At 60.8% G+C, this 24,207-nt stretch overlaps 1 protein-coding gene across 2 annotated transcripts; it reads left to right on the forward strand.

Annotated features, from left to right (window-relative positions):
* Positions 1-1,284: 1,284 nt before the first annotated feature.
* Positions 1,285-22,365, forward strand: SLC19A1 (solute carrier family 19 member 1). Of its 2 annotated transcripts, XM_032865218.1 has the most exons (6): positions 1,290-1,811; positions 6,308-6,539; positions 9,902-10,640; positions 10,720-10,912; positions 13,271-13,412; positions 22,166-22,365. In XM_032865218.1, the coding sequence occupies exons 2-6, from the start codon at positions 6,351-6,353 to the stop codon at positions 22,355-22,357; spliced, it is 1,455 nt and encodes a 484-aa protein (XP_032721109.1). In that variant the 5' UTR covers positions 1,290-1,811; positions 6,308-6,350; the 3' UTR covers positions 22,358-22,365. The 2 variants fall into 2 exon arrangements, with proteins under 2 accessions (XP_032721110.1, XP_032721109.1); XM_032865219.1 differs by lacking the exon at positions 13,271-13,412 and having other exon boundaries at positions 1,285-1,811; positions 22,166-22,357.
* The last annotated feature ends 1,842 nt before the right edge of the window (positions 22,366-24,207 follow it).

The following is a 24,207-nucleotide window of genomic DNA, read 5'->3' on the forward strand; positions in this document are numbered from 1 at the left end:
CCAGGTACTCCACGAGGCACGCGCGGGGGGCTGCGGGGTGCTTGCGAGGTCCTTGCGAGGTCCCGGGCCGCGCGCCGGACGCTCAGGGCGCGGGCGCGGTCCGCGCGTGCCGGACGCACCCTGGGCGCACGGTGACCCGTTCCTCCCGGCGCTGGCCGTGGGTCCCGCGTGCAGCGCCCCACCCTCGCCTCCGCGCGTGCAGGGAGGGACTCGGGCTTCGCCCGCCTGATGCCCCCGGACGCATTTCTCCCCGGGGCTCGCGGTGCGCGCCGCTCAGAACCCTTCCTGTCACTTCCGCAAGGTCCAGCTAGTTGGGGTCTGAGGGCCGCCCCGACCCTCGCCCATCACCGTCGGACTCCGCGTCCCTTAGGCGGGATGGGCAGAACCGCGTGGACTCGGTGCTGGCGCCCCGGCCCCGTGTCGCGGCACATCCATCCCGAAGCACGTGTTCCTCGGGCGGGAAGGCTGGGGATCCCCGGCCCACCCACCCGACCCGGGGAGCCCTGGGCGCGCCTCCCAGTCCCGTGCCGGGCCCATTTGTCTCCCAGCCAGAGCTGGAGGCGCGGCTGGCGCGGAGAGTGCTGGAGATTGCCTGGGAACCCCGCGCTGTGCTGCAGCCCTCTCCTGAGTGGACCCGACACCTCTGCAGGAGGAAATTATCCCCAAAGGTCCTGTCTGCTTTCCACGCTTGTCCCGGAGAGTCCGCGGCCTTGGCGCCGGCGCGCGCGGTGTGCTCATGAGGTTCTTTACAATCTCGGGGTGCCCAGCCCCAGCCGGCTGTGTGAGAGCAAAAGTTGGAATCTGAGCCAGCTCAGAAATCCGGAATGCGCCTAGAAAAAGCTGTTTTCCATTCTGCTCAAAGCGCAGGTGGGATTTTGGAGCTGCCCCCTGCTTCCTGGGCAAGTGGCTGGTGTTTCCTCTCTGCAAGCGACCAGCGAGGGCCCTCCTGCATCCCTCTGCGGGCCTGGGAGCCCAGAGCTCATGGTTGGGGTTCCCGGATGGTGTCCCACCCCCAACCCCGTGCCCCCCCACCCCCCACCCCAGACTGCCTTGCTCACTCCTGACTTGGTGCTACTAGTTCCTTTCTTTTGGAGGGGGCTTTGCGGGATGTTAATAACTCCAGACACTCCAGTTCCTGCTGCTGGGCAAAGCTGATCACTTCCCACGTGTTTTAAACTTGAGGGTTGAGTGTCTACAGCAGTGATGGCTGGGGGTTAACTTTACTCTTTGGAACAGGGAACTGTGTCAGGTGGTTTGGGGGAAGGGTGCAAGGGTTCTTCGTTTTCATTAAGAAGGTAATGAAACAGCCTTGTTAACCTGGGAGAGTGGTAGCTGGTTTAAAACCCAGGACACATGGTGTTTGGTTTTGGGTCTCTGGGGTAACTAGGTCCTGAAGGAACCAGCAGCTGGTGCTCCACACTACCCCCCCCCACCCCCACCCCAGGACAGGTGCTGGAGGGCTGTGAGGAGGGGTCCATGTGGAACTGCCAGAACCTTCTCTGGGAGGCACGTGATGGGGTCCTTTGCTTGCCCTGAGGAGGCCTGAGGTTGCCTGGTGTTGGCTGGGGTCAGCACACTTGTGGTCCAGGCCAGTCCTCTTGTCTGTCACCTGCCCAAAGCGTGGGCACCTCATTTGCCGTCTGGGCTGCCCGTGAGCGTGTGAGGGGGCCTTTCCACCTTCCCCGCCTGGAGTGCGAGCCTGGGAAGGGCCTCTGTGTTGAGAAGAGCAGTCTGTGTTTTCCAGAGAGGACTTTGAGTCATAGCGGCAGTGGCCGGCCTCCTGTCAGGGTTGGTGACTACCCCCAGCTCAGGTGAGTGGAATAAAGAGACCCAGGGCAGCCGAAGTCCACTTCGGCTGGGGACACAGGCGGGGCCCCAGGCTGGCTGCCCAGACGGCTGGTTTCTGGGTGGGTCAGCCCTTTTCTTTGAACCTGAGTCCCTGCACAGCGGCCTCTCTCTGGGGAAGCCAGGAGCCAGGGCTGTGCCCGGGGCCCTCATACACCCTGGTACTGGGGTGCCCCGCGTTTCTTCTGCAGTGGCCGCTCTTAAAAAAGGAGTTCGAATCAGACTCTGGAGTTTTAGCCCATTTCTGTGCGGGTGCTGCTGCTCCAGGGGTGGGGCCATGTTCCTCCGTGGCCTTGTCGGGCCTGGCTCTATTCAGAGGGACCTGTTGTCCAGCCCGTTTCAGAAGTCTCGGTGTTGACAAAGTGTGGAATATGAGCCTCAGAAATATACATTCCAGAGTGGCCTTGGGCCTCATGACCCCAGGCTGTCATTCAGATAAGCTTATCACTCACTGCCTCCCCTTGCTCTGCTGTGGCCTGCCCTGCTCACCCTCGAGGCCCGCCTGTCCGTTCTTCTGTGACACCAGCTAGGGGCACTCGAGCTGCCAGGGCTGACCAGAGGTCCGCTGTGCCACATGTGTGCTGCCGTGGGACCTCTTCTCTCGGGAATCTGGGGGCTGCCTGTGCGGGGGCCCCAGGATGGGGACCACCCCCACCCCGAGTTGGAGGAGGGGCAGGGTTTTTTTTCTTTCTTTTTTTTTTTTTAAGATTTTATTTATTTATTTGTCAGAGATCACAAGTAGGCAGAGAGGCAGGTGGTGACAGAGGAGGAAGCAGGCTCCCTGCCGAGCAGAGAGCCCGATGTGGGGCTCGATCCCAGGACCCTGGGATCATGACCTGAGCTGAAGACAGAGGCTTTAACCCACAGAGCCACCCAGGTGCCCCAAGGGGCAGGTTTTCTAAATAGCGCCCGGGAAGAATGTCTGAAGCAGAAACGCAAATGCCCAGTTTTGAAGGGATGCACTCAAGGGTCTGGTACCTTCTGTGCTTCTTGCGTTTTCTCTGCCATTTCTGGTGTGGGCCAGGGTGAGGCTGGGCTGGCCGTGGGGCCGCAAACGCGCTCTTTGTCCAGGGTGAGCATTTCCGTTCATAACCTTGGAGAGTGGGTCGGGCGCCTGGGCAGAGGAGAGCTTAAGTCCCCCTTTCCAGTGGGTGTGCAGTGGGTGGGAGACTCCTCCTGGGCACCAGAGACCTGGGGTGCACTGGCCCTGCGGGGGGTGGGGGGCCAAGCTAGCTAAGGGGCTGCAAGTGTGAGTGAACACAGCGTGGTCCCCAAGGTGCGATGCGTGTGAGCCCGGGGCTCCATGAACTGTGGGGACACGGGGCCCTCAGCTTCAGGTGCTTGAAGAGCAGGCAGCCACAGAGGCTTGGGCGCCTCCCCCACAGCTGGGGGTCTCTCCACTCCTACCATTATAAACAGGGTGGGGGGGCTAGGTTGTCCAGCTTGCACCCCGCACTGGGCAGTGTTCCCAGATTTCAGGCATGGAGCTAGGGGATAGGCTGGGAAGGAAGGGGCTCCCTGAGACCCTGTCTCTGCAGACGCTCCCCCTAGCCTGGGAGCTCCCAGGCCAGCCCCTGGGGCGGCTCCTTGCATGCCCGTCCTTCTGGGGTTTGGGGCTGTTGTTACCCTGGAGGACTCCTGGGAGCCCTTCCGAGCAGTGGTCAGGCGGCGGCTTGCCACACCCCCCGGGGGCACTGGATGTGGAGCTCTGCACGTCCAGCCAGGAGTCCTGAGGCAGCGTCCCCTGCAGGTGCTGCGCTGTTCCACCTGCTCAGACATGCCTGTGGGATGTGTTAAGGTGCAGAGTCCTGGGCCATGACCCAGACCTTCAGATAGCTGCAGCGGGCAGAGCCCAGAGTGGGAGTTTCTGGCAGTTCTCAGCGTAGCGTACGAAGCACTGCTTCTCGGTTTCGGAAGCTGTAGGAGTCCAGGATCCAGAGCAGAAAACATTAACGTGTTTGGTGCTGGTGTTTGAAATTTCCACTACTGCCCCAGGACTCGGGGACACCAGGTGAGGGAAGTTCCTGTTGCTTGTGGAGGTGACACCTTTTGAACAGGAGGACTTGGCCCTTTTGAACAGGAGGGCCAAGTCCTCAGGGCTCCTGATCCCCTGGGGGCAGGGGCGGGGCAGGGGCGGGTGGGGACCCACTCCCAGGGACCCTGGGCTCAGGTGGCTTCTCAGCTGCTCACCCCGAGCTGGAGAGCTTACCTGGCCGGCAGCCAGGGAGTGTACCTGAGAGTAGGAGAGTGAGCTGGAGGGGAGTCTGAGCGCTTGGGTGGGTCCCCGGGAGTGCACCCCGACGTGGGAGTGGTTCTGCCTGTGGCAGGCCCTGGGGCCCTCCCATTCGTTTTTTTTGTTTCTTTTTTAAAAAAAATGTATTTATTTATTTGACAGAGATCACAAGCAGGCAGAGAGGCAGGCAGAGAGAGAGGAGGAAGCAGGCTCCCCGCCGAGCAGAGAGCCTGGTGCGGGCCGATCCCAGGACCCTGGGATCACGACTTGAGCCAAAAGCAGAGGCTTTAACCCACTGAGCCACCCGGGTGCCCCCCCTCCCATCCGTTTATGCAAGCTCCCAGTGGGTTTGGGAAAGCACGTACCGGAGCCTGCCTTCAGGAACCCTTGGCCTGTGTCCCCAATGCAACAGTTTCCCGCAGGGGCAGTTGGGGGTGGGTGGGGGCAGTGGAAGCTGCAGCTCCCCAGCCTGGCCGATGGTTTCATTTGGCCTCTTGGGAGCACTGAAGGGCATTAGCCCAGGACATTATAACTCCCGTGACCATCCTCTCTCCCACATCAGTCGCTCCCTTAGAAACCCTGGCATTCCCGCAGCTACGCCTCCCCTCTGCCCTGCCGTTCCTTGTCGCACCCACAAAGAGACCCACAGCCTGTCTTCTTCAGGGCTTCACTGCTGTCCCTTCGTTGTCCCTGCGTCACAGAAATAAGCACAGATGCTTAGATGGTGGGAACACTTCTGCTCTTTGGGCCACACAGCTCACTTCGCTGAGGCCCCAGCCCTGGTGTGGGGGACTCCGACTGCTGTCCATGGTCCTGGGTGGGGAGGGCGTCCTCGGCAGTCCCCCGGCTTTTCTGGGCCTCATCCTGGGAGGAGTGGCGGGGGGTGGGGGGCACTTCCTGCTTGGACAGTCTCGAGCTACCTGTGTTGGGAATCTGGTGGCTATTCCTCGGGGTCCCTGGATCCCGCATCTCCACCAGGCTGGCCCCACATCTTGGGAACTTTTTGTGCCCACTGCTGGGAACTGGAGAGGGTTTCTCCACGGATCCAGACCCTCTACAGTCACCCTCTGTGAACAGGCCGTGCAGGAATGAGCGCAGAGCTGTCCCAGCACCTTTCAAACTAGCCACCCTTCTGCTCTCAGAGCACCCCTGCCTCACCTGAGCCACAAATCCCCTTGCACTGGCCCCCTTCTTCACCTGACACAGTTGACGGCTGCTAGCTTTTGACTCATTTAAAAAAGAACTTTGTATCAGTGCCATAAACACAAAAGCCATATCCCTTGACACACAGAAACATAGTAACAAAGATAAACAGTGGAACCCGGTAGGTAGATCTGACTCCCTGCTCCTCTCTGTTAGGTGTAGTAGGATTGGGAAGGGTGGGAGCCCTCTGGACGGAGCATTGTCCCCGTGTGACCTAGCGGTCTAAACTAGTGCTGCTTCTAGCTCTGCCCAGAGTGCCCCTGGGTGAGGCTGCCCTTGGGGAACACATGCCTCTGGCTGCTTCTCTTTAGGGGGGCCTCAGGGGCTGCCAGGGTCAGAAGCCTTAAGGTCTGGGCCTCTGTCCCATATACTGTCCTTTTGCCGCCCCCAACTCCCCGCGGCTCCTGTGTCTCCCTTTGCCCTCCTCAGCAGCAGTCAGCTTTGCCAGAAAACCCCATCTGCCATGTCCCCCAGTCTTGTGCCTGGAGTCCCCCCACCAGAGACCGACGGGACGGCACTCCCAGGCTGCACTTGGGGCCACCAGCCACCCTCACTGTGTGCCTGGCGTCCTGGCAGGACCCTTCCAGCCCGCATGCTCTGAGCCGTCTTGGGGCCAGGTGACACTGTGGTAGCTCTGGCTGGGTGCCGTGTTGCCAGCTGCTCCCCTGGGGCCTCTCCTGGGGAGGGACATGGGCCCACGGCCACAGCCACCCACTGTGAGCTCGTGGGAGGAGTTTGGGTGCCTGAAGGATGGGGCTTTAAGTTGTGTTTGGTTTGAGTTGATGGATACTTAAGGTGAATTACAGGGTGCAGCAATCTTGGTCTCCTGGTGGTGGTGACTGCCTGGGCTGGCTGGGCCAGATGTCTGGGCTGTGACACGCGCCAGGCCTTTCTCGGGGCTGGGGCCCCCTCCCCGTGTGGACGTTGTGTCCCAACCACGTGAGAGAGCCCTGAGGTTTGTGGGGAGGAGGCATGGGGTCCGAAAGCTGTTGGTGGAGCTGCCCTGAGCCCGTGCTCATCTTTCAGGAGCGCCATCGTCTCGTCCGGGGCAGCCGGGGGGCCGGGCAGCATGGTGCCCTCCGGCCAGGTGGTGAAGAAGCAGGAGCCCGTAGAGCCAGGGCCGGACCCGGAGCTCAAGTCCTGGAGGTGCCTGGTGTTCTACCTGTGTTTCTACGGCTTCATGGCGCAGTTGCGGCCGGGGGAGAGCTTCATCACACCCTACCTCCTGAGCCCCGATAAGAACTTCACTCGGGAACAGGTGCGTGGGCTCCCTGGCCTAGAGTGGCTGAGCCTGCAAGGTTAGGTGGGTGGCGGTGTGGTGGGAGGGGTCCTGCCCTCTGCCCTCCCTCCCCCCCCGGGCACCTTCACGCAGGGGTGGGGGGCGGATTTGGACTGCTAAGCAGGCTGGTTGAGGAGTGACGGCAGGCCACAGAGGGGTCCGTGTCTGCTGAGGGTCGGAGGGAAGAGTGCGCAGAGGGGGGGCACCCCGTACCCCCCCCACAGGGGCTCACGTGGTGGGAGACCTCCAACAGCCATTTGCCCGAAGGGACCTGGAGGGATTGACTTGGCAGAAGGATGAAGATCTCCTGGTTGGAACTTGGGTAACCGTTTCTACCCCGGGGCGGTAGAGGTGGGAAAGCAGTCTTCTCCCCAGAGCTCTCCTTATCAGGAGAACAAAAGAGCCGAAGGGCTGTTGGTAGATAAAACGTGCCGTCAGGCCTTCGGTTCGGGTGCAGCCTTCTCTCTGAGCCTGGGTCCCGCCCTGCTCCTCCTGCCCCAGTCCCAGGCTGGCGCTGCCCTGTGCTCCCTGTTCTGGCCCAGCCCGTGGCCTCAGGCACTGTCCCCTCCAGCGCGTCACTGTGGCCAGGTGGTTGGGTCCCACTGAGCCGCGGGCTTTCTCTGGGAGCCTGGCCTTTCTCCCTGACTGAGAGCCTGACCCCTTCCCCTTGCGGACCTTAAGAATTCTTAAAAGTCACCTGGAGTCGCTGTGCACGTGAGGCCTGACCCGACCTGCCTCGGGTGGGGGCCGGGCCCGCAGTGGCTGGTGTTGTGGCCTCTCTGGCTTGTGTCTGCCCCGGGCGTGCGAGTGGGGTTAGGACGGCTTCTGCGGCGTGTCCCCGCTGGGCTGACAGGGGACACTTGTCCACACATGTCCAGGCTGCCCTGACCTCAGTGCACTCTAATGCTTGAACTGGTGCTTTGATAGCGTCTGTTAGCCCTGAGGGAAATCTGCTGCAGGTGTCCTGGGCACTGCCATGTGCGGGCCTGGTGTCGCCGGCGCAGACTCCTGCCCCTGCCACCCGTGTGGCTGGCTGCCCATTTCCCTCTGTCCCCAGAAGCGGACTGGCACGGCTGAGTCTCTGCCCATCTGATAGCCATTGAGAGCCGGCTTGCTCGGCATGTGCTCCTTTGGTCTGCGCAGTGGGCCCTGGGCCTGGCTGGCACCTGCGGTCCTGGAGCTCGCTGTGCCGGCCTCCACATCTTCCTGCGGGGCTGTCCCCCTCCTGGTTGCCCTGGGGGATGGGACTGTCATCTGTTTCTCCCTGTCTGGGCCAGTCACTCACTTTGCTCATGGTGTCCTGTAATGCTGGGGTTCTAAGTTCTGGTCCCGCCAGATTGTCCCTCCTGCTTCTTGCTGGGGGACGCCCCCATCCTCCCTGGCTTAGTGACCACCTGGCCCTGGGGGTGGGGGGAGGCTGGGTCTCTGTCTCACGCCTGTGACGCCCTTCCATCAGGCTGCCTAGGCTGAGTCCGCGGCGCCACGCCCATGGGGAGCCCCCACCCGGGACTGCTCACAACACTCCTCCTCGCCGGCCTGGCCCCACCTGTCACCTGTCAGCCTGGGATCATCAGGGCCCAGCAGGGAAGGCCACTGTCCCGCTCCCCTGCCCTCCCCTTGCACAGGCTTCAGCGCCCCTCCAGGTGCTGCCAGGGACCCGGCTCGTGCTTCCTGATGGATTTTGGGGTCCCTCATCCTGCTCCTGAGAACCCACTGTTTTGCGTCCTTCTTGTCCTTGCTGTGGCTCTGCCGCCACCTCCCCCGTTGTCCTGGCTGCTTTGGGGCCCAGCCGAGCCTGCCCATTCAGAGAAGCGGCTGCCCGGGAGCCACCTGGATCCAGATCTAGGCACGGTTCCTGTGCTTTGAGGTCAGCCTGGCCCTGGCCCGTCTGCACACTAGGCTCCTGGGAAGGCGTCCAGGCAACACTAGGCTCAGCCAATAGGAAGCTGTCCTTGAGCCAAGTGCTGGGCCACTTGACAGATGCCACCGAACCCCAGGGACTTTGTGGGTGCCCACTCCCCTAGTACCTTCCAAGTATGATGTGGGTCCGCCGCCTCTGCCTGACCGTTGGCCTGCCAAGCCCGAGGAGGGCCCATGGAGGATGTGGGGCAGGGCGAGAAGGGGAAGAGGAGGACGGAGGGGGGCAAGGGAAGGAGGGGTAGTCGGTCCTCCGGAGTCTCTACTCCTTGGGCTCTGCGGCTAGCCGTCATAACTGCGGGGCTGGTGGATGCCCTGGGACACATGCCCACGTCTGGACTCGAGCCAGGGCCCCGTGGCTCTCAGTGACCCACTGTAGGGTCTTCTTTCCCCTGGGACTGACCTGCACTCAGTCTCGGCATTCCTGGAGGCCTTTGGTGCATGGTGCTGAGGGGACCACAACCTTTGGGGTCATCCTTGGCTTTCCTGTTGGGGTGTGGGTTGACGAGGCCACTAGGCGCCGAAGCCTCAGCCAGGAGGGGATTCAAAAGCCTTCCTGAGAGTAGCTGAGGCTTGGCCACCTGGGGCTGAGTCTGGGCACAACCCTAGAAATGCTGTTCCACCCTCGTCCGGAACTGCCTGAGGCTCCCCCTGGGTGGGAGGGCTGCAGACAGCCGTGGGTGAAGGCTGAGACACCAGGGTCCACCCAGCCACCTGAAGGCTGACAGGTGGCGGGCACAGCACAGCCCCACGTGCTGACCCGAGGCTCCATATGGTCCCTCGGTTTCCTTATGTGGGGCCTTGGGGCCTGCTGGCTCTTGGGGCTGGCTCAGGGGTGGTTCCGGTGCCCGAATCAGGCTTAGTGCCCCAAGCCCGTGGGTCCCCAGGGAGGCCGTGATCTCTGAGGGCCCAGCTGGGACTTCCCTGGTGGATTGGAGCCATGGCCAGAGCCCCCTGGTGGAGTCCGGTGGGGCTGGGCACAGGGCTTCCCTCCAAGCGTCCCTGTGCCCTGGGACCCCCTGAGGTGGGCCGCGGGTGCCGTCCCTCTGCAGAGAGGCGAGGTCCCATTGTGGCCACTGCTCTTCTGTTCCCTTTTCCTTCGGGCTCCCTCCCTCCCTGTGCTCCGGGAAACCTGGTGCCCGAGGCCTCTCCTCCCAGGCCGAGGCATACATCGGTCCCACTGTCAAGGACAGGGACAAACCCGGTCACGTTTTCATCTCCTAAAAGCCAGCGAACCTAGGTTGCAGCACGTTCTGGTGTCATTCGGGACCATCAGCCGGTCGCTCAGGCTTTCCACAGGCCATGGGGGCTGGGCCCCAGGGAGCCGTGGGAGGCCCGCAGGGTGGGTGCCCTCTGATGTGGAGGGGCTCGCCCACGACCGTCACCCCCCCCCCGCCCAGCGTCACGGGCCCGCTGTCCCCCAGGTCACCAACGAGATCACGCCGGTGCTGTCGTACTCGTACCTGGCGGTGCTGGTGCCGGTGTTCCTGCTGACCGACTACCTGCGCTACACGCCGGTGCTGGTGCTGCAGAGCGCGAGCTTCGTGGCGGCCTGGCTGCTGCTGCTGTTGGGCCGCTCGGTGCTGCACATGCAGCTCATGGAGCTGTGCTACAGCGTCACCATGGCGGCGCGCATCGCCTACTCCTCCTACATCTTCTCGCTCGTGCGGCCCGCGCGCTACCAGCGCATGGCCGGCTACTCCCGCTCCGCCGCGCTGCTCGGCGTCTTCACCAGCTCGGTGCTGGGCCAGCTGCTGGTCTCGGCGGCCGGCGTGCCCTTCTCCACGCTCAACTACGCGTCGCTCGGCCTCCTGTGCTGCAGCCTGCTGCTCGCGCTCTTCCTGCGGCGGCCGCGGCGCAGCCTCTTCTTCAACCGCGACGCCGCCGCGCGCCGCGGGGCCGCCGCCTCCGAGCTGGCCCGCATGAACCCGGCCGCGGCGCGGGGCGCCTGGCGGGACTGGACGCCGGCGCGCGTGCTCCGGGAGCTGGGGGCCACCGCGCACTCGCCGCAGCTGCGCCTCTGGTCCCTCTGGTGGGTTTTCAACTCGGCCGCCTACTACCTGATCGTCTACTACGTGCACATCCTGTGGAACGTGGTCCACCCCACGGCGGACAGCGCCTCGGTCTACAACGGCGGCGCAGATGCCGCGTCCACGCTGCTCGGTAGGCCCGCGGCCCCGCCCTCCCCGTGACCCCGCACAGCCCCGCCCCCCCGCGGCGGTGACCTGTCCTGTCCCCGCAGGAGCCATCACCTCCTTCTCCGCGGGCTTTGTGAAGATCCGCTGGGCGCTGTGGGCCAAGCTGGTCATCGCCGGCGTGACGGCGGCGCAGGCGGCGCTGGTGTTCCTCATGTACAGCACCAGCAACATCTGGCTGTGCTACCTGGCCTTCGTGCTCTTCCGCGGCGCCTACCAGTTCCTGGTGCCCATCGCCACGTGAGTTGACCCGAGTGCGGGGCTCTTAGGACGATGTCTGGGCGGCCACTGACGTGCCAGAGCTCAGAGCGGGCAGTGGTGGGCAGCTGGGAGTGGACAAAACGTCTGCGTCTATGAAGAGGCGTCTTTTCTGGAATGTTCCGCATGGAGCAGAAGGGGCGTGTGCAGGCAGTGCTGAGCTTGCTCAGTGGTGTGCACTCGCTCTTGTCCGGGGCAGCAGTGAACTGGGCTTTCGCAGTCGGGCCCAGTCGTCCCGTTGTCCACAGCACGGCCTGTCTTGGCTTCCGTGACCCTGAGCTTGATGCAGAGCCTGGTCCCCGTGCTGTCCCCTCTGTTACTCCCACGGAGGCTACTTGCTGGCCACGGTCACCAGCCATTGTGAAGCCGTTCTTGCCAGCTCCCGTCCCTGTTTTCGAGGCCCCAAGTCCTACTGTGGGCCCGTCTCTGGTGCACAAGGCCTTTCCCGTCCCTACCCACCACAGGGCAGTGACACACAGCCAGGGAGTGACCAGGTAGCCCCGCTCGCCCTCTGCCGAGGGCTCTCCTGGTGCCCTAGCATTTCTCACACCCCTGGGGACTCCCTTCTCTCTGCCTAGGGATGTCCCCAGAGCTGCCCTTCTGCCCACTTCTGCTTTCCAAACCCTTCTCCACCCCGCATCCTGCTCTCCGCCAAGACCCTGGTGTGCTTGAACTGACCCTTTCCCGGAGCTGATGCCTCGCACCCAATCACACGTGTGGCTTGCACCCAGCGGGTGGGCCTGGCTCTGCTACCAGCTGCCCTTCTCTTGACCCTGGTTCCCTGCTGGGCCTCACTCCTCAGGGCAGGGTGGGGGACCCTCCTGGTCACCCCGAGTTAGAACGTCTGTCCCCACTGGTTCTTGCGCTCAGGCGGCGTCCCCAGCTCCTGGCACGGTGGGGCCACTGACTCTGCGCTCCCCGTGGCCAGGCCCCAGTCTTCCCTGCTTCCCGGCACAGCTCCCCCTCTCTTAGCGGGCAGATGTCCCGGAAGCACCTCCTGGGCACGCTCCCACTTGGAAAGGGCTCTAGGTCATCTCGCACTGCCATCCACTTCTTTATCTCTGCTGCTGGAATGTCTTTGCTGGTTGTAGAAACCGCGGAAGAGGTCAGGTCCGGCATAGGTAGGTGTGGGGGAGAGAGCGGGTGCCGCCGCCGCCTCCTACCCGAAGCCTGGCTGCTGGCGCTCGGGTGTCTGGCCTGACGTGGTTCGGAGCTCGGCCCTCGGCCTCTGGCCCTGCCTGCCCGGCTGCCCACGTCCGCCGACATCCTCAGGCTCTTGCCAGTGCCGAGCAGCCAGGCCCCAGTTGGCGGGGGTGACGCGCATGGTGTTTTCCTGTGACAGCCCTGAGGTCAGCACCCTCTTGCCTACTTATGGGCCAAGCTGGTCATCGCAGGTGTGACACGTTTCTTTCTCTGCATTGGGATGGTGGCCACAGGGGTCCCAGGAGGGGGCTGGCCGGGCAGAGTGCAGGCTTTGGAAAGGAGGTGTTGGCAGATAGCGGGCAAGCATGTGGTGGGCCTGTGGGCGTGCGGGCCTGATGGCCTTCCTGTAGGGACAACGTGGTTGGTCCCTCCCTGCTGTCAGTGGCCTGTTCGTTTCTGGTCTCTTCTGCTGGGTTCTCTGCTGCGCTTGTGTCAACCGAGTACGGGAGGAGCCTCCCGCTGTGTGCCGCTGGCGTGGCTCCGTTTGCTCCCACTTGGGTTCGTGGAGGCCGTGGGGGACACGCAGAGTGGTGGCGTGGCCTTCTGCCATGGCGGGCACGTGGCCCAGCGTGGGCTCCCTCCAGTCCTCCGCCTGAAGCGCTCTTTCTCTTGCCCCGCGCGCTGTCACGCTGCTGCTCATCTGGGCCCGGCGGGTCTGTCGTGCGCCACCCCTGACCCAGCACGGTGGCGCCGCTCGCCCTTGGTCATACTCTTGAAAGGCTTCTCGGGTGTGTCTGCGTCGTCGCTTTTCAGAGCTCTAGAGTGTCTCCTGTCCAGTCACTTGTTTCTGGAGGTTTTTCTGCAGCGGATCGGGAGGTGAGCACAAGTTTGTTCTCCTGCCTTCCTTGCTTGCGTTACTGCCGTGTCCCTAACTTACCACGTCTTCAACGGCGAACGACCGCGCTTCCCCAGATGCTCTGCCCGCTCTCATGAGGATGACGGTCTCTGCCCCAGAATTACCGGGAGACGTTCGAACATCGTCCTGGGGCACACTTGTCTTCGGTCTTGGATGCACGGAGCCGGATCTCGTTCCCGGGCGCGGGGGTGGACGGCTGCCGGCTGGACTTGCCGAGTCCCTTCGAACTGTGGGCGCCTCTCGTTCCCCCAGAGTCTGACTTCGGCCGCTTTCCCGTTCAGTTTTCAGATCGCGTCTTCTCTCTCTAAAGAGCTCTGTGCGCTGGTTTTCGGAGTGAATACATTCCTTGCCACCGTCCTCAAGACCATCATCACCCTCATTGTCTCTGACAAGCGGGGTCTGGGCCTCCCAGTCCACTCACAGGTGAGCCCACTTCAGCCTTGCTGCCCTGGGGGACGTGGGTGTCTGGGCAGCGGCATCTCCCACCCCACGGGCCTGGGGCTGCCGGTCTATGTTGGGGGCAGAGGGGTTGTGTGCAGGGTGGGCCGGGCATTTCCGGCCAGACGCACAGACTGGAGTGGAGCAGGGAGGGAAGGGTGGCCAGATGCCCTCTGACCTCTGTGGCCAGCCCAGGTGCTGTCTGTCCTTTTTGGAGGAGCTCTGACCAGCCCCCATCGTCCCCCATGCCGGCTGGTGTCCCAGGAAGGATGGAGGCCTGGCCGTGAGCCCTTCCCTTATGTGGTCCCAGCTCACTGCCCTCATTTGAGAGCTCTGCCCTTGTCAGTGCCTGTCAGACCCGGCCACTGGCTCACGGGCCAGCTCTCTGTCTACCATACGTGTGACATGTGTGGGGGACATGATGTTGGTGCCTGCTGGCCTCTCTCCAGCCCCTTCCCTCGCCTAACTCCGAGCGGGTTCTCGGTGCTTCTGAGAGGAGCTGGAGAGCTCTTGTTCCCGGGAGGTTGAGGGACACTCACATGTGTGACTCCGGGTGGTCTCAGCCAGGGCAGGACCTGTCTGGGCCAGCTGGAATGAGCCACAAGATGGTAACTGGGCCCCTGGACCAGTGCCGTCAGCCAGAGGGGCTTGTGGCCTCCATCTGCCTGGAGCCTGGACACCCCGAGCTTGGAGGGCTCCATAGAGAAGTCCCGATCTCCATCTGAGGGGGCTGAGTGGGCACAGCCTTGGTGACCGCAGAGCTGACTGGGAGGAGGTGCTGGGCAGGACAGACCTCCTCATTTAGAGACGGGCCCGTGGGGTTTGGGTTTGTCCTTGGGGAGTAGGAGATCTGAACCATCTGCCCCTGTCTGCAGGCTTCTGGGGGGCCTCTAGGCTAAGCACTGGGACTGTCCTGCCCACTGGGGACAAGTGCAGCTCACCTGCAGGTCGGCGGGGGGCAGGGGGCTGTGCCCTGTGCCCGGGGGCGGGCAGGTGGGGGCCTCGCCCGGAAGCAGCAGCCTTGGCAGGGGACCACCCTTGGCCCCCAACTTTCCACGGAGCCTGGCCTGGCAGCAGCACCTGGGAGGAGCCCCCACAGGTCGCCTCTGGGCAGCGGGGTTGTTAGTGTGGCTGGACGGAGGCCCATCTCAGTTCCCAGAGGGCTCAGTGGACCCAGCCACACGGCAGCCCCGACCCCAGGTCGCTACCCCTGTTGATGGCCCTGTTCAGCCTGGGGGGCCCAAGGGCAGTGTGCCCAGAGGCCGGGCCGTGCTCCGGGGCCCACGTTTGGAAGAGGGGCTGGGGGTTCTTCCCCAGGGGCTGGGCCTTCCCATGTAGTAGGTCCCGCTATGTCGGGTCAAGTGCAGAGAAAAATACATTGGATTTTCTCTGGCTGGTCTCATTTCCCAGTTAAAAAATAAATGTAAACGTGGGGTGGTTAGTTCGTGATCAGAAACGCTGACGGGAGCCGCAGGGAAATCCCCACTCACATTCCCTGTTCACGGCTGGGGGGTCCCTTCATGTCATCCCATGTGTTCTTCACCGTAAAATAGAACAGCAAAAATGGGCATGTTTGGGAGCAACAGAGAATGACAATTCAGGACAAGCCACAGCAAAACAACAGGCGGGCCTGACCCATCCAGAAGAGGGACGTATTTTGTGCGGAAGGAGGAGGAAGTTGGGAGGTTGTTCTGAACCAGCGTCCGCTGCAGAAACCAAGGGTTCAGGCTGACGGCGGTTTCTCAGTTTCTCCTTAGCCGGGCGGCGGGGGTGGCTGGCTTCTTGCAGGAGATCCCGAGAACTTCGCGGCTGGGGCCGTCCCTGGTGATTGTCTCCTGCGGGGGTGGCTCTGTGGGGTCCGAGGTCGGCCATGCTTCCTGGAACTGCGGGGAGCGCCAGGGCCCCTGCCAGCCTCCAGACTCCGCTTGGGGGCGGCTCACCTTCAGCGACTCTCGGTGTTGAGAGGGACTCAGCGTTCAGGCTGGATGGATACTGGTGGGACCCGGGGCACAGCAGGTGGGGCGCTGGCCTGGGTTTGCTTGTTTTTTAAGTTAGACTTTATGTTTGGATAACCATACGTTCCGATGCAGCGTGAGAGGTAACGCAGACCCATGTGCCTGTTCCCACTGTCCCCACCGGTCATGCCCTGCGGGGTGGTGTCCCTCTGGGGGACTGACCTTACACAGGCGAGAGCAAGAACGCCCCTGCCCTTCAGGGCCCTGCAGTGGCCGTTCCTGGCCACAGCCCTGACCCCAACCCTACTACAGTCCCTCCACCGTTTCTGTATCTTCTTTCAAGAGTGTCACTTAGGTGGAATCGTGGTCTGTTACCTGTGGGTTGGGCTTTCTCGCTCAGCCCACCCCGCGCCCCCAGGATCCACATGGGTCACCATGTGCTCGTGTGTATGTGTGGCCGTCCATCTGTTGCCGCCCTCCACTGGGTGGTGGACACGGCGTGTGTGCTTGGTCCCCGTAAAGGACTCTGGGCTCTTCCTGGTTGTTGGCTGTTGTGGACACAGGAGCCTTGAGCACTGAGCGCAGGCTGTGGCTCGTCTGGGTGCGTGCGCGGCAGAGCCGTGGCCGACTCCTGGGGACTGCTCTGCTTTGCCTTCCTGCCGGCAGGTACGGGGCGGCAGGGAGAGCCCGTGCCCCCAAATCCTTCCGGGGTCATCCCTGGTTTTTACTGAGCATCTGACTGGCTGGGGTGGTGCCTGTTTGTGGTCCCGATCACGTGTCCCCAATGTCGCAAGCCGGGCTCTGCCCTCGTGCGCCCCCCGCACGTCGTCTGGCGAGACCACCCTCCGCTCTGCTTCTGCTTTCCCACCTGGGGCGGCTTGTTTTCACTCCTGGGGTTTGAGTGTTGTCTGTCTGTTGGAGGAACTAGTCCTTTGGGTGATTTACACCAGACCCTTCAGCAACACGGTGTGGACTACGTGGGTCCATGTAGACGTAGACTTTTTCAGCAGACCTAGTGCTCGCGACAGGTGTGTTTTCCTGACGATTTTCCGTAGCGCTGTCTGCAGCTGACCGTATTGCGGGAGCATGATCTGGGGCGCACACGTCCGTGCACAGGGTGTCAGCCATGTCACTGGTAGAGCTGCCGGTCAGCGGCAGGTGACCAGCGGTCAGTCGGACGTTCCCTGCGGCACCTCTAAGCCCTGCGTTCTCGGGGTCGGCCGTGTCTGGTTCGCAGCCGCACGGCGGCTGTGGCTCGTCTTTCTGCCCTGACACGTTGTGCAGAGCAGAACGTCTTCATTTTGGCGAGGTCTGATTCATCTGTTTCTTCCGTTACGGATCTGAGTTTTGGTGCCAAGTGTAAGAACTTTTGGCATAACCCGGGCTCTGGAAGTTTCCCCCGGTATCTTTTCTAAAGTTTTAAAGACTGGCCCGGTCGGAAGAGCATGTGAACTCTTGACCCGGGGGCTGTGAACGTGAGCCCCACGTTGGCTGTAGAGAGTAGTGAAATACATACGTCAGCCTGAAGAAGAAAGACGTAAACGGGGCAGCTGGGCGGCTCAGTGGGTTAAGCGTCCACCTCTTGGTTTCGCTCTGGTCATGTTCTCAGCGTCGTGAGCTCGAGTCCCGCCTTGGGCTCTGCGCTGGGTGTGGGGTCTGCTTAAGATTCTCCCCCCCCCCCCCCCCCCCCCAACCAACAAAATACAAAAAGCAAAGGGAACAACGTTCTGTAGTTGCGCATGCAAGTTTGTGAGCCGTCCTGAGTTACGTGCGTGTGGGGCGTGAGGGTTCCGTCAAGGCGGCTCGTCTGCCCACGTCCCGCCACGCCAGGGCTCTCGTCGAAGAGACGCTCTTCTCCGCGCCTGGGTCAGGATCCAGTGGTGCGTGTCTGCGCGAGTCCGCCTGTGGCTTCTCTGTGTCCCTGCGCTCTGCTCCCACCCTTCCCCCGCAGCCTCCCGCTCTCTGGCCACGTGGGACGCTCTGAAACGGGGCAGACTGATTCCTCCAGCTTTGACACGTTTCTTCAGAATCGTTTTAGCTGTTACAGCATCTTTGCCTTTCCCTGCAAATTTTGGAGTCGTTCCGTCGACTGGTCTCGACCTGGCTGGTCTCGTGAGTGTTGCGCTGAGTCATTTCTGGGAGACGGAAAACCTCGGCTCTGTCGAGCCTGCCGTCTGCGGACAGGTGCACTCTCCATTTAGTTAGAACTTTCTGGGTTTCTTTCAGCGCTGGTGGCTCTCGGCATATGTCGCACCTGCTGTGTTAGATTTGTACCTGAGTATTTCGTCGTTTTCTTCAGCAGTCGTGAGGGATACTGTATTTTTAATTTTAGGGTCTGCATGTGCTGCTGGGGCTGCCGTATCAGAACAACAGAGGGCCGGCGGCTCACGCAGACTTTTTCTCGCAGTCCTGGAATCTAGAAGTCCGAGACCACGGTGTGAGCAGGGCCGGCTCCTCCTGGGCAGCCCACTGGTGCGCAGATGTCGCCTTCTGCGTCCTCATGTGGCCTTTTCTCTGTGTGTGTGCACGTCTGTGTCTCTCTCCTCAGGACACCAGCCCTGTTGGAATAGGGCCCACGGTTAGGACCCTCTTTGACCTTAACCACCTCCTTGAAGGCCTTGTCCCAGATACGGTCGCACTGGGAGTGAGGCTCTCACAGGCGAACTTTGAGCAGGACACAGTTCAGTTCGTAGCAGTATCTGTGTGTCGTGAATACCCAGAAATAAAGTTGGTGCTCGAATGTTGGTCTTTCACAGTCTCGCTGAGGTCATTTATTGGTTCAGGGGGGTTTGTTGTCCCTCTATTTTTAATTTTCTTGTCTTGCCTTCCTGAAGCTGGCTTGAACTTTCTCTCTCTGTCTCTTTTTTAAATTTATTTGACAGACAGAGATCACAAGCAGGCAGAGAGGCAGGCAGAGAGAGAGACGGAAGCAGACTCCCCGCCAAGCAGAGAGCCTGATGTGGGGCTCGATCCCAGAATCCTGGGACCACGATCCAAGCCGAAGTCAGAGGCTTAACCCACTGAGCCACCCAGGTGCCCCTCGAACTTTCTCTTTATCATTTCCTTCTACTTGCTTTATATTTGTGTTGTTCATGTTTTTTAGGTTCATGAGATGAGAGCTTCGATCAATGATGAAACTTCCTTTGTGGTGTTTGCGTTTTCAGTGCTATGCGTTTCCCTCCCGGTGCTGCTGCAGCTGCACCCGCACGTTGGTGTGTTGCATTTTCATTTTTGTCCATTCCAATGTATTTTCTGATCGCTCTTGAGACTTTCTCTGACCTATAATTATTTCAAAGAGTTTTGTTTAGTTTCCAGGTGTTTGGAGATTTTCCCATATCTCTTTGTTGCTGATTTCTGTTTTCATTCTATTTTGTGATCGGAGAATACAGTGTGTCTGTCTTTTAAGTTGATTGAGGTTTGTTTAATGGCCCAGGACGTGGTCTGTCTTGTTAGGTGTTCTGTGGACCCTCGGAAGGGTGTGATTTCTGCTTTTGTTGGATAGAGCGTTTTTAGATTCCTGTCAGGCAGGTCCTGTTGTTGAGGACGATGACTTGTTCTCCATTCTTGTGACTTTTGTCTCGTCCCAATGTTGAGAGAGGGGTGTTGGCATCTCTGTCCTCAGCTGTGGGCTTGGCTGTCTGTCCTTTTGGTTCCGTCGCGTTTTCGCAGCACGTCCGTAGCTCTTCTGTTTGTTGTGTGCGCCTTGGGAATGGCTGTGTGTCTTGGTGGATTGAGCTTTGACCATTATGGAATGGAATGTCCTTCTCTGCCTCTGGTCATTTCTTTTCTCTGAAGTCTACTCTGCCTGCCAGCAACACCACCCGTTTTCCTGTAACTAATGTTTGCACGATACATTCTTTCCTGCCCCTTTACCCGTTACCCGACTGTATCGTTGCATTTGAAATGAGTGTCCCGCAGATCGCAGACGGTTGAGTGGTGTTCTTCCATCTCTGCCTTCGTAAGTGGCCGGTTTAGACCATTTATAGTTAGTGTAACATCAGAGTGCTGGAGTTGATGCTGCCGTACCGCTTTTCTGTTCTTCTCTCCGCTTTTTATTTTCTGTGCCTTCCTGTGGCGTGTTTGCATGTTCTTTAGAATTTCATTTTGATTTATCTGTTGTGTTTTTTCAGTATATCTCTTAGTACGGCTTTTTTGATGGTGGCTTTTTGGGTTAAATGAGCAGTTTGAGTGAAGTATAGAAATCTTGCCTCCTACCATGTCATTCTGTCTCCCGCTGTTAATAGTATAGTGTCTTGACTGTTTCCTCCGTGTACCAGTACAGCCACATGAGACCGGGTTCTGACTTCTGCTTTAACTGTCCAACATTTAGAAGATTCTAGAGCAGAAGGAAGAACTTCCGTTTACCCGTGATTTGGCTCACCGTGTTCTTTCTCTTTCCTTTTGGTCCAGGGTTTCTTTATGATTTCTGTTTAGAGCATCCCCTTTAAGCCATTCTTTTCAGGTGGGTTGACAGACTTCTCTCTTAGTTTTTCCTTCTTCCAGGAGCGTCTTGATTTCATTTCTAAAGATTATGACTGGATGTAGGCCTCTACGTTGATAGCTTTTTAACTTTGAAAATGGGTTCCCTTCCTTGTGGTTTTCATGGCTTCTGATGAAAAATCCACTGTTTTCCCCTTAAAGTGTCACCTTTTTTCTGGCTGCTTTCATGAGTTTTTACTTTTTCTTTGCCTTTCGTTTTCAGAAGTTTAAATACGGTATGCTGGTCTGGTTTTCTTTGGGTCTGTCCTGTTCGTGGTTCCCTCAGTGTCTCAGATCTGTAGGTTTATGTCTCTTATCAGCTCTGGGGAGTCGTCAACCATAATTCCGTCAAGTACTTCGCCAGCCCCATCCTCTTTCCTTTTGTGGGACTCTCATGGCACAGCATCGTGTCTTTTGTTATAAAGGGAATAAGATCTGCTTGTGACTCTTTGGTCTGTTTTCTTGCTACTCAGAGTTTGTGACTTCTGTTGTCCCATCTTCCTGTTCACGGAGTGTTTTCTCTGTTCCATATGCTCTGCTGCAGAGGCCATTCTTTGAGTTTTTAGTTTGGTTATGGCATTTTTAGTTCTATCTTTTCTTGAATGTTTCTGTCTGTTCCTGCTGTGTTACTGCTTGTTGAAGCATTTTCATCTTGGCTGCCTTAAAAGTCTCTGATGACATTACTGTCCGCGTCATCTCAGCATCATCTGTTGACTGTATTTATTCAGTCAGAGGCCTTTGTGGTTCTAAATCTGCTGGGTGAGTGACAGAAAACTGGGCATTTTGGATCTTAGGAGATCTGGATCTTACTGAAACCCTCCAGTGTAACTGGCTTCTCCCGACACCGCTCTCACAGACGAAGTTGGGAACGTGGGCTTGTCACAGCCGGGTAACAGGCTCCCCAACAGCTCTCCTGACCTAGGGGTGGATGGGGGCCTCCTCCTTACTGCTGGGTGGGGATGGGAGTTCTGGCTCCCCACCTGGCCTCCAGCCTCCCGCACTTAGGAGGTGCATGGGGGCCTTGAATGGCTTCCCACGTGGCCTTAGGGGACACATCAGGGTTGGGGTGTTCTTGCTGTTGCTGAGTGATGGTGAGAGTTCTCACTGCACGCACAGAGTTGGGGGCTGTCACAACGTGGGCAGAGTGAAAGTCTAGGCTTTCTGTGTGGTCTCTGCTGGGGTGAGCTTTCCAGCTCCCTGCCATGCCTTGACCACCACCACCTGGTTAGAGTCTGGCTGGTGAGGGTGGGTCTGGTTAGAGTCTGGGCAGTGAGGCTAGGTCTTGCTGTAGCCAGGGGCTCCCCTCTGTCAGGTCCCTGTCCTGGGTGCCCCTCTCCTGGTCCTTTGGTTACAAAGAACAGCTTTTCCTTTATCAACTGGCTTTTCTGGATTACTGGTTTCTTTAGATCTAAAAATAAACCCAGGGCAAAGTTAAAGCTCAGGGGACACATGTCTGCGTCCTCGGCTGCAGCGGCCTGACTGGTGAACCGCCCTCTACCGCCCGGAGTCTCCCGCTCCTGTCTGTTCTGCGTGTGGCGTCCAGGCTTCTAGCCGTAGTCGGGGGAGGAGCAGGGAGACACTGAGCATCACCCCCCGGAAGCAACGTCCTTGAGGGCTAGTTCCCAGGGTCGGTGTGAGGATGAGCTTTCCCGAAGGCATCGGAGAGGGGCGTGCCAGGAGCGGAGCGCCGCGGCCTTGGGTGGGACTCATGCCTGGTCTGGCCCAGGGATGCAGAGATCGTCCAGCACTGTCCAGCCTGGCGGTCTCTAAAGCAGCTGGGACGTGTGCGGCTGCACCTGTCCCCTGGGCGGGAACCAGCCTTGTGCTCGGGAATGCCTGGGTTTGGGGCTGTGCAGCTGGGCCTCTGGTGCCTCGGGCTGCGTGTTCTCGACCGGGCTCTGCACACACAGATGTCCTCAAGCCCTCGGCCGCTGTGGAAACTTGACCCACAGAGGGAAGCACATGTCCCAAAGTGAGCAGAGTGCCTTGGGTGATCACAGAGGCCTCACCGTAAAGGACGTGTGCAGGGTTCTGTGGGAAAGTGGCGGAAGACCCTGGGGCTACGCTGGACTGTGGCCTGGAGGGAAGCAGAGAGCGGGCTTGCCCCCCGTGGGACTGCCCCAGGGCCGTCCCCTGACCCCTGAGCACCCGTCCCCGCCCCCTGCAGTGTTCCCGTGGCCTCTGCAAGAGGAGGGAGAGCCAGGAAGGCCTGCAGGGTCCCCGCCCCACTGTGCCCTGCTCCTGCCCCTCTGCAGGGCTGAGCTCACCCCTCCCACCCCACCCCTGCCCCTCTCTCTGCCGCAGTTTTTCATCTACTTCGTGTACTTCGTGGTGCTGTTTGGCGTCTACCTCTTGGGGGCCTTGGTGGTGGTCCTGCGGCATTTCCGGGACGGCCGCCGTGCGCCCCAGCCCCCAGCGCTGAGCCCCGTGGAGGAGAAGGCCATGCAGCCGCTGGCCGCCCAGGAGCAGAGCCTGCAGCCCGAGGCCAAAGCCTGACCTCCGGGCCCAGAGGCCACCGCCAGGATCATCCACTTCCGGGGGCCTTGGCGTTTTGGGACAGATGCCCCGTCCACGTCCCCGCCCCTCGGTGTCAGCGATCCAGGTGTCCGGCCTCAGTTACATTCCAGCGTTCAGACTGTGGAACCAGTGACCAGCGGGGACCCTCCACGGCACCTCCCTGTGCCCTGCGCCCTGCGCCCGGGGGCTACCTGCCTCAGGAGGGGCCATGGCTTGTCTTGCCGTGGCCCGAGGGTGGTGCCCCTCTGCCCTGCTTGGCACTCTGGTCCTGTCCCCTCGCCTGCTGGGACACTCAGGCAGCTCCTGGGACGCTGCAGGCTGGGCTGTCCCCACCCACATGTGGTGGGCAGTGGGGTTCACGTGCCTCCTCATCGTCACCCCCCAACCTGGGAGGCGGGCTCTGCTTGTCCCTGGGGACCCTTGACTGGGTTGGGGACTCGGCCCGCAGCATGAGGCTGGGAGCCTGACGTCCGGGCCCCGTTTTTCAGGTACCTGCCTTAGTGCTCTTCCTTTTTTAAAAAAATTAACCTGAACGAGAAACCTTGGTGGGCTCTTGTGTCCTGTGGGGAAGCTGGACATTGGCCAGCAGGCCCCTGTCAGGTGGACATGGGGTCGCTGACCCAGACCCCACTTCTCCCCAGGCCTCCAGTGGCCTGCCCGTCCCCAAAGTGGGTTAAAACTGACCTACCTCAGCAGTGGCTGCGGGCAGTGTGGGGCTGCTCGCCTGCCAGCCGAGATGGGACCCGCCCGGAGGGCGCCCCTCAGGGTCTCTCAGCGCGTTGTGTCCCTTCCAAGATGCAAGACTGTCTACTCTCCCTGAAGGGGATTAGACCACAAGCCCCAAATGTGGGGGGTGCTCCTGATTCTCTCCTAGCCTAGCGGGGGCCGGGGTGGAAGGAGGTGGTCAGGAGGCCAAGGAGGAGCCCCCGGCCGGTCCCCTACCCCAGGCCGATAGGTCCCCCAGCTGAGCGCAGCCCTTCCCACAGCTCATGGGGTCTGGCCCAGCACATGGGGTCTGGCCCCATGCACGGGGTCGGGCATCTATGCATACTTGCCCCATGAACCCTGTGGGGCGGGGGCAGAGGACTCGGGGGAAGGGGCTGTGTCTCACCTCTGGTCACTGAGCACATGACGCAGGGCTCTGGCCCGGGGACTCCCGGCCCAGAGAACCCTCCCATCAGTGCCCCCCCCCCCCCCCGCCCCGACCCCCCCCCCCCCCCCCCCCCCCCCCCCCAGTGGCCTGGACTCTCAGCTGGTCCCACGCGCTACAGCGGCCATGGGGCGAGCACGTGTGCGGGGTGCAGACCAGCTCCACGGCCTTGGAGGCAGAGCCCGTGACCACACGACCACGGTGTCCGGACCCGCTGCTGTGGCCCACAGGCTGCAGAGCTGAGCAGCTGGGTCCTCGCCCGCCGTGCAGCCTGCACAGCCCCAGTGGAGGAGGGACCCGTGCCGTCCCCTGCGACGCTCAGGTGCACCTCCCAATGTCCCCTTCGCTGCAGCCCCTCTCGCACGGGGCTCAGCGAGGCAGGTCCCGTGGAGCCGTGTCCTGGCTGGGCGCAGGCGTGGCTGTCCTATTTGCCTCCCGATTTTTTTCTTTTAAGATTGTATTTATTTTGAGAGAGCACGAGCAGGGTTGGTGCTGTGGGGGTGGTGGTGTGAACAGAGGGGCAGCAGCAGACGCCCCGCAGAGCAGAGAGCCGGACATGATGCAGGGTTCGGTCCCAGGACCCCGAGATCATGACCTGAGCTGAAGGCAGATGATTGTTGAACTCCGCGTCCTGCAGAGACGAACCTGGAATCTTGGCCCTGAGCCAGCAGGCTGGGGT

Source organism: Lontra canadensis, unplaced genomic scaffold (assembly GCF_010015895.1).
Source record: "Lontra canadensis isolate GAN:19392208 unplaced genomic scaffold, GSC_riverotter_1.0 scaffold29, whole genome shotgun sequence".
Classification (NCBI taxonomy): Eukaryota; Metazoa; Chordata; class Mammalia; order Carnivora; family Mustelidae; genus Lontra; species Lontra canadensis.

Coding starts and splice junctions, on each gene's coding strand:
- SLC19A1 (XM_032865218.1), top strand. CDS start 6,351: ATGGTGCCCTCCGGCCAGGTGGTGAAGAAGCAGGAGCCCGTAGAGCCA. Junction 6,540..9,901: donor AGAACTTCACTCGGGAACAG/GTGCGTGGGCTC, acceptor GCTGTCCCCCAG/GTCACCAACGAGATCACGCC. Junction 10,913..13,270: donor TTCCTGGTGCCCATCGCCAC/GTGAGTTGACCC, acceptor TTTCCCGTTCAG/TTTTCAGATCGCGTCTTCTC.